At 37.9% G+C, this 13519-nt stretch overlaps 1 protein-coding gene across 2 annotated transcripts in view; it reads right to left on the minus strand.

Moving 5' to 3' along the window:
* Positions 1 to 13456, minus strand: part of LOC134746725 (mitochondrial carrier protein Rim2) — a 32520-nt gene extending 19064 nt beyond the window's left edge. Inside the window, exons 1-2 of one of the 2 annotated variants that reach the window (XM_063681245.1) lie at positions 13134 to 13456; positions 10243 to 10405 (exon numbers count right to left, since the gene is read on the minus strand). In XM_063681245.1, the coding sequence (XP_063537315.1) occupies positions 10243 to 10405; positions 13134 to 13174 (204 nt within the window). In that variant the 5' untranslated portion in view covers positions 13175 to 13456. The remainder of the gene's footprint in view (positions 1 to 10242; positions 10406 to 13133) is intronic. The other variant, XM_063681244.1, reaches the window with a different exon arrangement.
* Between the last annotated feature and the right edge of the window lie 63 nt (positions 13457 to 13519).

The raw sequence follows: 13519 nt of genomic DNA on the forward strand, positions 1-13519 counted from the left end.
TTTTGCCAAAATCGGCTAAATTCTCTGTAGAACAGTTTATTAAGTTTAGTGAACTAATATACCTATGTAGGTACTTGAATTTACCTCAAGTTTACCACATTAATTTACAGGTCTAATGATACTTCGGTCGTTTATTCATCTCGTTATCCATCTCTTGTGTCTAGCAGAACATTGAGTTAAAATATTCCACTGGAAAATGATTTAAGATGAACATACCTGTATGTCCAAATAACAAGTTACATTGATATAGTAGTCACTAAGATTAAGATCCATGTTCGAATAGTTGAATTTAAAAAGTTTATCTTAGATAATTTCATTCTAACAAACATGTGAATTCTGCGCTTATTATGAATTTTAATATTGGAATTTTAATCTATTAATAAAAATCAAAATAATAATATTTAAAACTACAAATAAACTTAAAAGTAAGGCTTTATAAATAAAAAACGTCCCCCAAGTCACTGCCAATGGGCAGTGTGCCCAGAAGACTGGCCGCATTGCCACGTTGAATGGCAATGCTTATCCTTTGGGCAAAATACTGGCCAGCCCTCTGGTCACCTGTGGCGTCTATAAGGCGCGACGCTAGGTCCTTGTAGAGCCGACGCGCGCTTGGTCCCCACGGCCCCAGCGTTTCGACCCCAAACGCCTCAAAAATGTAACTACTGCCTAGGGTGGCGTATTTGCGGCGTTTGAGGTCTTCTGCCGTGGACGCGGCACGACCAGCATCACTGCTGGTGCCCGGAAGGTGGGACGGCGCGAGGGTGTCAACGCACGTGGCATCCCAAACTAGAGGCCGTCCCAACCTCCAAGGCACCAGAGTCATACCGTCGGGCCTCTTGCCATCGTCCCTTGCCAAACCAACGGGCTCGAGAATGGCTGGAACTTTGACACTGACAAAGGCCCTTCGGATGACATCGTTGATGCTGGCGTGTCGGGGTATGCGGCCGGCGCTTCTGCCACAAGAAAGTCCATGATGCCCATGGCTGTCCACCATGGCACCACAGCGGCAGCGATGGGGGACGTTAGTTATAGTCCCTAAACGCAAACAGGTCGCCAGTCGAAATGGGGAATTGTCTATTAGGGTGCCTATGGATGGTGAGGGTAGAGCTTGCAACCACAGACCCGACTCCCACTCTGCAGTGGCAAGAAGACGAGCTCGATCTGACGTACCAGTTGACGTATCAACAAGATTATTCCGTACTAGACGGCAGATCGGCTCGTCCCATTGCCTCTGCGAGCAGGGATTGACAGGTGGGTCTGTGTTGCCACAGGTTAGTGACCAAACATTCTTGGCCTCGGTGCAATGTGCTGCCTCTATGGCCCCGAGAGAAGGGGTTAAAATGCTCGAAATTAAATTTTGAGAACTATGCACCGAGGACAAGAAGGCTGGCAGCGAAACACTAGAAATTTTGCGGATGCCCAGGCCACCGTGCCGAACCGGTAGAGTAACCTGGGTCCAGGACCTTTCTTCGAAACGTATGTTGAGGACTGATGCCAAAGTGTCCTCAATTAGCAAATCTAGTTTTAGGAGTAGACTGGGATGCTTCCAGAGGTGGCTGCAGCGGAGAACGTAGGTGAATTTGGGTACAAAAAGGCAGTGTCGAATGATGGAATAGGCGGTATGCATATTGATTTCTAAAAGACGTTCCGAAACAGATCTGAAATTTAGAATTTTGTCATTGACATATTGGTCGAAAGATTGATCTAAAATCGGGCAGCCGAGGAGGTGAAGCTCAGTTTCTCTAGTAACTTTGATTCCGGGGGCTATCAGAGCAAAGTCATCCGCTATACTTTGGCAGTCAGGAGATGAGTTTGAGATAAAGAGTTCGCATTTAGAGAAGTTTAAAGTTAAGCCAATAGTTTTTAGGTCAGATGTTAGTTTCTGTAAATCGGCTAAAACGGTCTTAGCGTCACCTCCAAGGGTTCCGTCGTCAAGGTACCAGATATTTAATTTAGAATTTAGATTTTTGATGATAGGTTGAATGGCAAGGCTGAAAATGGCTGGGCCTAGGGGGTCGCCCTGCTGACGGAGGAGGCCAAAAGATTGAATTTATACAGAAGTTTGGTAGGTAAACTGTAGCATTGCCAAAGAAAATTGAATGTTTCTGGAATTTTTTCCTTGATTTGGGTCAGCAGGGCGCCTCGGTCTACGGAATTGAAGGCATTTGTTACATCCACCTTCAGCAGCACCTCGCCCGCCTGACGCTCCACGTAAGTACGCACGGCGTGAACGGCGGCTTCGCACCCGCTTTTGGACCCAAAACCCAGTTGAAGAGGACTAAAATATTTACCTAGTTTTTCAAGAATGGCACGGCAGGCTATTTTCGCAGTCAGACGGCGAAAAGTGGATCCAACAGCGATTGGACGTATGCCGCCGTCTTTTTTTTGTAGGGCGCATAGGTTGGCACCATAGAGGATGTCGATTACGTCCGCAGGTACTTCTCCTCGCAACATAAGGTTAACGAGTGACGTAAGCTGTATAAGAAGCTCGTCACGCGTTCCGTTGCAGGCACTACTTAACATGTCCTTTAGATGCTGCGGCGTGAGGCCGTCTAGACCGCCAGCTGAGCCATTCGGGAACGACATGACGGCTCCTAGGACGTCTTCTGCTGTAGCCTTAAGCGGTAAGTCACTGGGTTGGGGAGGGTCGGGCAGGATGGAGCTGGCTGCTGGAGGTGGGTGTTTATTAGCTAGGCCTAAAAGTGTATCTGTGCTATTAGGTGCTAATACGTCGTTAGAGAATATAATGCGAGCGGCTCCCCTGATGTCACCATCGGCTACCTTGCTCTCTACTATTTTACATATATTTCGATTGATTGTGTATTCACGAGTAGTGTGATGAATGTGAGAATCATGGGAGCAGTTTTCCTTAATTTTAGCGGTAAGTGATTTATGAGAGTTATCGTCGACATTAACGTGAAGAACTTTGAATGAAAATGTTGAAAGTTCTTCCCAGGCATGTTTTGAATTTTCACTCACTGTGTTTTTTATAGTTTCAGCGAGGCGTTTGGACCAATAAAATGAATTTATGACAAATTGAATTTTGCAATTGAATTTCTTTTACAAAGTCCGTGACCAAAAAATGTGGTATGTATGAAATATAAGAATAAAATATAGTAAAATAAAATCCCCAGCCAATATATAAAATATTAAAAAATGAGGCCTAAAAATAAATAATTCCCACAAAATTGGTGTGAAATGAAACCGCAGTGAAAAAATGATTATATTTCGACCGCTCGAAATATAAAGATGATAAGAAACGGATGAAATTTACCGAGGCGCCGAAAATGAAAAATCCGGCTCGAAGACCAAAGACTAAGACTTGCGCTTATTTGAATTTACACAACACAATTTAAACATGTCGTGACTAAGTTGATTCGAATAGCAAATAACACTACACTGAAGGACAATGAAGACGGTGTAGTTGTATCGAGTTTTGTAAAAAAGTAACCCATTTTAATTGGTACCCTTTTTCGGAGCAAAGGAATTTTGTATTAGCTATTAAGCCTATAAGGGGAAATTGTTTTGGCTTATGTTCTAACTAATCTAACTATATCTTTTACCTTATTGTATTATTGTGTAGTGTATGTTTGCCAACAAAATGTAAAATTGAAAGAAATGTGACTACATAAAGTTGACATCTTAAAGAACACCGCAATATTGCTGTGTGCTGGTTATGCAACGAGCGTCGCATAACCGACACGCGACTCTTTTCTTAATGGACAATGCGGGAATGATGGAAGAATACTTTACGGCTAGACGACAAACAGGGACGAACTTTAACTATTGTAAAATACCCGTGACCCGTTATTAATATATTTAATATTGTAAAATAAGCCAAAATCAATGAGCACGTAATAGGGCCATAAAATAAAGAGAGATCGCAGCGATATGCATCAGTTCAGTAGCCGCAATACATGTCGACTGAGGTAGTGACAATTTACAAGTTTAAGCGGTAACCAAAACTTATTTCGCGATGTTAAAGAAAGAGATGCAACTCGAATATTTAATAAAAAAAGGCCTAGTGTGTAGCGAGGTTGATATAGACATGCGGAGCGAGCATATACATAGGTATATTTCTACTTATTTAAGGCGTTACTAAACTAAACAATCTAGTCTTACATAGACATTACAAAGCCACCTTAAATCATCTTTAGTAGCTCTCTACAAATGATGGAAAATAATTTAATTTACCAAGCTATGTTAAAGAGGTAACATTTATAAAGAGGGGCCACAGCCCACACCTCAGCAGGAAATAAGAAGTTGTAAGTAGAACATATTTTAAATAAAAAAAGTGATAATAACGGATCTGAACATAAAATTTTCTTTTAAAAGTGGCTATAGTCATAATTTGCTTTAATGATTCACTTATTGAACGTTGTTGAACGTTGATATTTAATGTTCATTCATCAGTCATGGAATATATCTAATAACATGAAAATGCAAAAGAGTAAACACTGAAGTTAAGTGACTGAAACCTTATGAAAATAAAATGTTGACTTGAGAAAATCTGCGCGTTGAAGTCGTTGAATTGCTCAAGTCAATGGGATAATGCATCTTAAAGGGTAAAGACAAGAGTTACTTCTGAACGTAGAAAAATTTTACAAATATGTTGATGCAAATTAGTTGTTCGAAAGGTTTCCTTTCAATTACACAGTAGATTCTTTTACAAAGAAGCTAAGATAAATCTCACGACCTATAACTAAAACTTGAATACTTGCCTTTTGTTATACGTACTAGACATAACATTAAACCAAGGTAAAGATGATTTTACTCGTAGCGATGAAAACAGCATATGGATTAACTATAATAGACACTTAAAGAAGTACATACCCGCTGTTTCAATTTACAGAGAACTGAATCGGACTCAGACTGAACATTACGTTACAGCAGAGCGATTCGCTTATGGGCAACCCATATTCTAAAAATAACTCTAAAGATAGTTAACAATATAAATCTCCTATTAAATTGACCTTGGTAATGCGTTAGCGTATCTCTGACATTGCAGAAGGTCACCGTTTATCTGAAAGTAGTTGCGTAACAATACCTAACCTATTGGTAACAACTCATTAATGATATTGGTTTTAAATACGACGCAAAAGAGGCTCGTCAGAGGCTCGCCACCTTGTATTTAGTATGCCCACCGTTATTTGCCTCTCTATCACTCTTGCATATTCTAGCGATAGAGAGGTAAACCAAATTTCGATTTTCGTGTTTCGCGGTAGGCAGAGGGTCCACCGCGAAACACGAATCATGTTACCTTCCGGTTTTCCGTTCGCAAAATAAGGACGACTAGTACAACGAACTGGCCGAAATGTTGCGAAACTGGTATTTAAAGTTTTATTTAAGCATCGTAGCATTTTGGCAGTGAGGTTACAATGTTGACTTGACTTCCGACAGTCATTTGAGAACACTGCGAGTATTGTTTGAATGGTAGGCGTCACCGTTTCCTCGTTGCGCTTACCAAATCTGATATGTGCGAGATTTTAATCAAATGAATTAATGCCTTATGTGTTTTGTTGCTACGTAACTATTTGTCAATCAAAAATCGAGCACATATCAGCTTTAAAGCGCAACGACGAACTTTTCAATTATTGAACACATTACAGTGCATACCTAGACATATAGTAATATGTTGTGTTTACAATCGGATACTGACGTCAGTGGATCCAATGCCAAGTGTGTTAGAAATTAAGAACTGAAATCTTAATCAATTAAATCAAAGATGATGATAAATGAAAGTCGGTATGAAATATCAAAGTCCAATCTCAATCACTTGGTCAGTCTAATCTTTCAGGTCCGGTACGAATGTGTAATACCTACATATATGATAGGTATAAAATCCTTTGATTAGGTCATTATACTTGTTTATTTTTGAGAATCGCTTCTGGTTTAGTTATTTGTTTTTTTCTATTAGGCACTCCTATACCCAACGGTAAAAAAGATTCGTTGCTAACCTTAATAGTACTTAAATAAAACGTAAGAACTGCGTAAAACATTTAAAAAAAATTTGAAACAAATCTGGTACACAGCAATATCTCATCCTACCGTTGATATGAACAGGTTTCTATATTCGGCATAGGTAATATCCCTGTGAAGCGTGCGACTTTCAATTCGGAGGTCGTGGGTTCAAACCCCGGCGCGTACCAATGAGTTTTTCGGAACTTATGTCTTTTAGTACGAAATTAACGAAATTCTTTAACGACTTTAAGTCTGTCTTTAACTACTTGTGCCACTTTTTGTCGTCACGATGCCATTGATTATCACACCGTTGACTTGGTTTTATATTGAAGGAACCAATCTTCTACCCAGATAACCTTTTTAACCAGATAATAACTTAGAAACAATTACCAGCAAAAATATTAAGCTTACCGAAGTTGACAAAATAGCCTCGATTAGTAGTTGGTATTGTCTACTTGATAACACCAATAAAAAAATTGGCATTAAAGTAATAAAAGCGCAGCGATAAATGTGCATAATAAATAGCATATAAAAATACTATTATCCTGTTATACTATTGTTGATAATAATACAAACAACAATGTAATATTGTAAAAAGGACATCGCGTTCCACACGACTAGCCATTAGGTCGTTGACCAAGTGAACAGAGTTGCATAACAGCATTGTCTTTAGCATAAATTAATCGCATCAAGTTACATACCTAATTAATTTATTGATCTCATCGTTATAAATAACAGTTGAATGTCTAACCTGCGTGTACATAATGGGTATAGTAAAACTGTAAAAGCATAAGCAGGCCTATAAAACAAATCAATATTTGTTGACGTGTTTACTCGCGTTTGGACCAAAGCCAACTGCTGCGTTCAGGTCACCAGCTCGAATTCTCTTTGATTTTAGATGAGTTATTAAAAAAGGAGATGGCATTGTATTTTAAATTTTTAGAAGCTTTAGTTGTCTGTCGGTAGAGTCTGTCTGTAATCATTGACCCACTTGGCGGGTTTCGAGTATGCAGAAAGGGCCTGAAATTTATGAAACGTGTAAAGAGGCTAGTGGACCTCATTTTGGCGTTTCAGCCTTGTTTTATCAGTGAATGATGCTATCGTTGCAGTGAACTTGTATGTCATGTCATGTCACATGCAAGGTATGCAACTCCACATCCATTGAATATCGTTAGCTCTGTTTACTTCAAAACACGGTCACTATGCATGTGTGGATTCCCAGGTATGTGTGCATGCACTGATTGCATTGTTTACCAAACCCTGTCATACAAGTCTCGTAAACGGGTAAAATTATAAATAGACTGCCAAGGACGCATGAGTCATCATACTCATCGCGTTTCAATTCTTAGTTATATATGTAAGTTACGCGATAAAATGTTAAAAAAAGTAGGACTTTTATAGAGAAAGACCCTAAAACAAGCTAGACGACAGATTTCAACAGTACATTCTTGACTGTATTTCTTTAGGACTTCGGAAACAAATCAAATTATTTTATTAAATATTTCTATTTATGTGACGGGGTACCCTAGATGTCCAGGGGGCGTTTACCGCGTATGTTGAAGATGACCGGTTCAAATCCGGCCTCCGCTACTGGAGGGCTTCATCACTTTTTTCAAGCTTTTATTTAACTTCATATTCATACATACATTGCCGGTTGCAATGTTTGTAATACTGTATGTTCGGGTCAAATCTTGGAAGCCAATTTAGACCCACTTCCCATTATTGATTGAGCTGAAACTTCACATATTTATATAAGTTGGGTGACGATGCAATATTATGGTACCATCGAGCTGATCTGATTATGGACACAGGTGGCCTTAGGAACTATGTGATACCACAACACTGATAACACAATGCCACCGAATTGTGTTAGGGTTTGTAAAGGGGCCCACTGACTATCAGTCCGCCGGACGATATCGGCCTGTCAGTTAAAACAAAAATTTGACAGTTCCGAACAACTGACCGGCCGATATCGTCCGGCGGACTGATAGTCAGTGGGCCCCTTAAAGGGGCCCACTGACTATCATCAGTCCGCCGGACGATATCGGCCTGTCAGTTAGAACAAAAATTTGACAGCTCCGAACAACTGACAGGCCGATATCGTCCGGCGGACTGATAGTCAGTGGGCCCCTTTAGAATTGTCTGGTTGAGTAGTAGTTGCCTGTAGAAACAAAAGTAGTCTGTGATAAAAGCTTGTATCAATAAAAATGAAATTTTGGACAAAACTTTCCTTTAGTAAATGACATCTATTTCAGTTTATATGTATTTCGTTCTTATTTTAAAATAAATAAATGTCATCATTCACAAATTTCATTGACAACAAACTAGGCTCCGTAAGTCCGTACATGGCGGCCCTGCCACCCATTTTGCAGCGGTATCACGTACGCGAGTGAGATCGCAATACAATGAGGGGATCAATAATATGGACGCATGTTAAGTTAAAAATGAAAAGTTTATACTTCTATGTACGGTTTTTGCATGGTAGGAGTGTTTATACTCGTTACGTTAATGATATATCGAAATGAGAAAAGTTGCTTCCATTTCAGTGAGGCTAATTATTACTTAATACTTGTTACAATAGAATCTACTGTAACAAGCATTACTAAATAGATAATAGCCACTTATTGTTACACGAATTAAACATTAATCTCTATTATCATGTTATGGTTCCAGTTGACATGTTTTTATGCATGCAACATTTTCAATTATGTGCTAGTTATAGCTCTCATTATCTTTAATAACTGATGTAGTCGTTAAATAAAAAACAAACAGGATGATGCTTTGATAAACTACACATGTAGTGTAATTACATACTTTAAAAACAACACTATTTTTAGCCTTAAGTAATAAAAATAAAATTATTTGCTTATTTGTTTTTATGAATAAATGATATGATATGATATGATGATATGATATGATATGCGCAAAGTAGTAAGGGGTCATCCATAAATTACATCACACGAATTTCATGATTTTTTGACCCCTTCCCCCCTCCTTGTCACACCTGGTCACATTTGGCAAACCCCCTTCCCCCTGGTGTGACGTTACATATTTGGCAATCTTGTTTTCAAATGACAAGAAATGAAGTTAAAGTGACGTCACAAAGTTTGTGACTCCCCCTCCCCCATGTCACATTTTCTTGACCCCGTCCCTAAACGTGTGACGTAATTAATGGATGATCCCTAACGTGCTAGAGACGCTAGAGTCAAGATAAGTCTCCAACGATTTGATAGCACACGCAGTGCGTGTTATTTAAACGTCAAACTTCTATGAAATTATGACGCTATGAAAATCGTTGCAGACTTACCTCGGTCTAACTCTAGTCAATCATTGCTAGCACGTTATTATTTCGCGGATGAGCAGTCATATTTTTGATAAACATCCTTGACCGTACAAAATTCGTAGTACTTATACCAGATTGTGCAAAACATATTTTTAATGTGATAGAAAACCTATTTCTGTCGCATGTTTATCTCCAAACAACAGTTAAAAATAAATAACGATAAGAAAATAAACTAAACTATAATATAAAATGTGGCTGCACGTGACAAATGTGACTTCAGTAATCTTGAAGGATACGAGTATATTATATTTTTGTAAGTTAAATTCTATTAGGTATTTGGTATTTGTTATTATGATTTAGGTTGATCTTGATAGTAAACGGAATCAGACAGATATGATATTATTGGAGCATTATACCTATACCTACTTATGCAGAATTGTTTAAGGAAATCATGTTTAAAATTATACATTAAAATACTTTTTTCTAATTTGACAGATAATTTGATCTCTTTAGGTAGTTAAATAAATGTAAGCAATGTATCCATAAATGTGTTTATACATTTTCGGGTAATTGAAACATTTATCAGGTAACCAACCAAATAGAAAACTGCCTGGATCTGTACGTCATGCAGATCGGCATCGTTAACCTATTTCATTTAATCGTGTAATGTTTTCATCTACTCTCAAATGTCTAAATATTCGATCTCGTTTTAGGTTCGTTACTATAGTCACATTTTTAGACACACGGAATTAATGTAAACAAACTACTGTCAGTGTCAAAGTGACACTTGCAGACAAGACAGGGGTAAACTACAGGTCATACAAATAATTGACTTCATTGTTAACTATTTTGCCTAAATAAAATGTTCTTTAACTTTATTCTTGTCTTTTAAAAAATCGAAGGTCAAAATTCGTTTCTTCCATCACATGTTGAAATCAAAAACAACTTCAATTTTTGTTTTTTTTTTTTAAACAGCATAGGTGAACCTTAGAGCTTACCTGATGCTTAGGAATTTTAGAGCAGCCTCTCTTGGCCTTTGCCGCATTGCTGTCGGAGGGCGGGGGCTGCGTCGGCGGCACCCCAACACCCTTGGACGACTGTAGCCTGGTTTTAACCACCTCTAGTGGACATGTCACCACCGCTCCCGCTGTTCCGGCCACTCTGTAATGGAGTTATACGTGCATTTTAATCATGCCTTTAATCAGCCCTTAAAACGCGCCTTTTTATATATATTTTATTTATTTATTTTTTTATACCACGACGGTGGCAAACAAGCATACGGCCCGCCTGATGGTAAGCAGTCACCGTAGCCTATGGACGCCTGCAACACCAGAGATATTACATGCGCGTTGCCGACCCTTTAAAAACCTGTACACTCCTTTTTTGAAGAACCCCATACTGTAGTCCCTCGGGAAAACCTCGGCAGGGAGCTCATTCCACAGCCGAAGCGTCCGCGGGAGGAAATTCCTCTTAAACCGCACAGTACGCGACCATTTAGGTGCTAGAGTGCTTATTTATTTATTTATTGTTATTATGTTAGGGGTCATCCATTAATTACATCACACGTTTAGGAGGAGGAGAAGGGGGTCACGCAAATGTGACATGTTGTGAATACCCACTGTTCCAGAGATGATCCAGTGGCAGATCCACTTTCTGAGTGGGTTTTGCGCCCCTGGACAGATCAAAATCGTATGTAAAGAATAGGGATGATGACACATGTTAAATTTTATAACAAAATCTAGTAACATAGATAGCAAATGAGCAATTTATCACAATAATGTATGGACATACTACAATAATACAGGACTTGAAAGTATTCTTCGACTTTCAAAAAGGGAAAAAGTAAGGGTAGTGCCATTCGATTCCTTACATTTTGTCCAAAAAAATATTGTATGGGAACTATAAACTATAAATGCAATATTTCACCGACAAAAACGCAATTTTCTTATTTTCCATACATTCAAAATGGGCTCTCAGTGAACTTGACGTCACATTCACTTATCGTTTTGTTAGAAGCGTTTCGCAAGTGAAGTACGACTGTCGGACTTTGACTATAATTTCTGAGTTCTGACTTTTGTATTGCTTTAATGCAATGGGTCCCATATAGACATTTGATCCTAAAAATAAACCTGATCGATTGATAGCATTAATAAAAATTTGTCATCTAGCCCATTAAAGATGAATGAGAAAGAAATACTTTAAAATTGAGTATTTCCAAAAAATTAACATTAAATTATTGTCTTCGGTTACCGCGATAGTTACTCATGAAATAAAATGGATTAGATTGCATATCGATTATATTGAATTATAATACATCCCGACGTTTCGAACCCTTTACAGCGTTCATGGTCAACGGGTGACTGAGGAAAAGCTACAAAGTGCAAAAATAACCACATACAAAAATAATGAACCATCATAAACTATAAACTTTAAGGCTGGTTAGATTATTAAGTAATAAATATTAAATAGGGGGGAAGGGGTCGCCTATTCTTATTTTTTCTATATGGGAAGGGAGGGTGTCAAAAACTGGCAAAAATCGTCTTTATGTAATAAATGAATGGCGCCTTTTCCTTATCCTTTCTCAAGGTGTACAGTAAAAATTTATTGTATTGTATTGGCAAATTACATATGTACATAAAATACATCAAATTGGATTCTAACAAGACTGAACTGTCATAACAGTTCCTCACTTTGTAATGTTTGTTTAGAAATATAAATTTCAGACCAATTTAATTTATACCAGAAAGACCATTGCTGAAATAGAAGTATCATTACTAGTATTGCACAACTTTTTTTTTATACTACGTCGGTGGCAAACAAGCATACGGCCCGCATGAACTTTGGGAACAAATCAAATTAGGGGTTCAAAGCGTTAGCCCGGATTGCTAAAGACGCTGGTTTCTGGTATGAATCCGGCCTTCACCACTGGAGGGCTTCATCACTTTTTCTTTAATATATGACATCTATTTCTGTTTATAATTGTATTATTTTATTACCAAAGAGCATTTTTGCCTAAAGAAATTGTTACATGGAACAAATTAGTTGATTTAACTATGTAGCATTTTTGTTCCTAAATAATTGAAGTTGTATCAGTTTAAATGTATTTTTGTTTATATTTTAGTTCAGCCTCTAAACCAGACCTCCCGTTTGAGTGGACCACATATTGAGCAGACTGACAATATATCATAATATGTAATTTGTCTTTTACCCCTCAACTCAACTTCCAGAATTTGTGGATGCAGGAGAATTAACTCTACATTCCAATGATGCAATATTGGGTTACTTGAAAGTAGGCAGGTTTTGGAAACATATTCAGAATAAAAAAAATGAGTTAGACTTGAACATTTTAAAGTGTGGGAATTCGGCAGGTCATATATGAAATTTTACAAATAAAATAAAAAACTAGTATGCTATGACACCTGAGTTAGTAATGTTTATTTACATACAATTTATTTTTAATGGTTTCTAGTTTGTACTACCTACCTACCTAGGTATATGAATTACATGAAAAGTTTTATAAACCTATTTTTATGAGTATGCAAATTAAAAGATTAATAAGAATGAGGTATAAATTATCAGAAGCATGTTTATTCATGTTTTTCTCGCCGTTTCAAGGCATACCTGTTTTGATAAGACTGTTTACTAACTAAATTTGTACAGTAAATTAAAAATCTTTGCTTTATTTATATCCACATTGTTATGCAAATTGAACACAGTCACAGGTTGGCGATCATTAATCAAAAATCGCACATAACTATATAGAATGACGATGTAAATAACATTGGCCACATGTTCCGTAACTGTCGGCCGTGCGCCGTGCGCCGTATGTAGGTATGTCAACAATGATAAAAAATGATATCAAGAATTATCAACTCGGTTTCTAACTCACCCTCCGGCCAGAAGATGTATTGCTGTATCCCTTTGAGACATTTTAGCGCCACCAAAATAATTACATGTCTGCAAATTGCGACGGTCTATAAATAAACAAAATGCACCACCACTTATAGCAACGAACCACACACCGCACGTATACTAAATTATCTCAATACGCTTCTTGAACTAACACAACTTAATTATAACTCTATTAGGAGTCCACTCGCGTTAATAAGCTGAAGAATTAATTCAGTTGGAAATTTCGACGCAGTTATAAAAATTCGGCATAAAACTTCGCATACATAACATCACTTTTGCACGTCCACCGCCGTAATGTTTACGCACACACGGTCACACGAACCATAACGAACGATATATTACTTGCACTCACACCTTAACAAC

Source organism: Cydia strobilella, chromosome 13 (genome assembly GCF_947568885.1).
Source record: "Cydia strobilella chromosome 13, ilCydStro3.1, whole genome shotgun sequence".
NCBI classification, from domain to species: domain Eukaryota; kingdom Metazoa; phylum Arthropoda; class Insecta; order Lepidoptera; family Tortricidae; genus Cydia; species Cydia strobilella.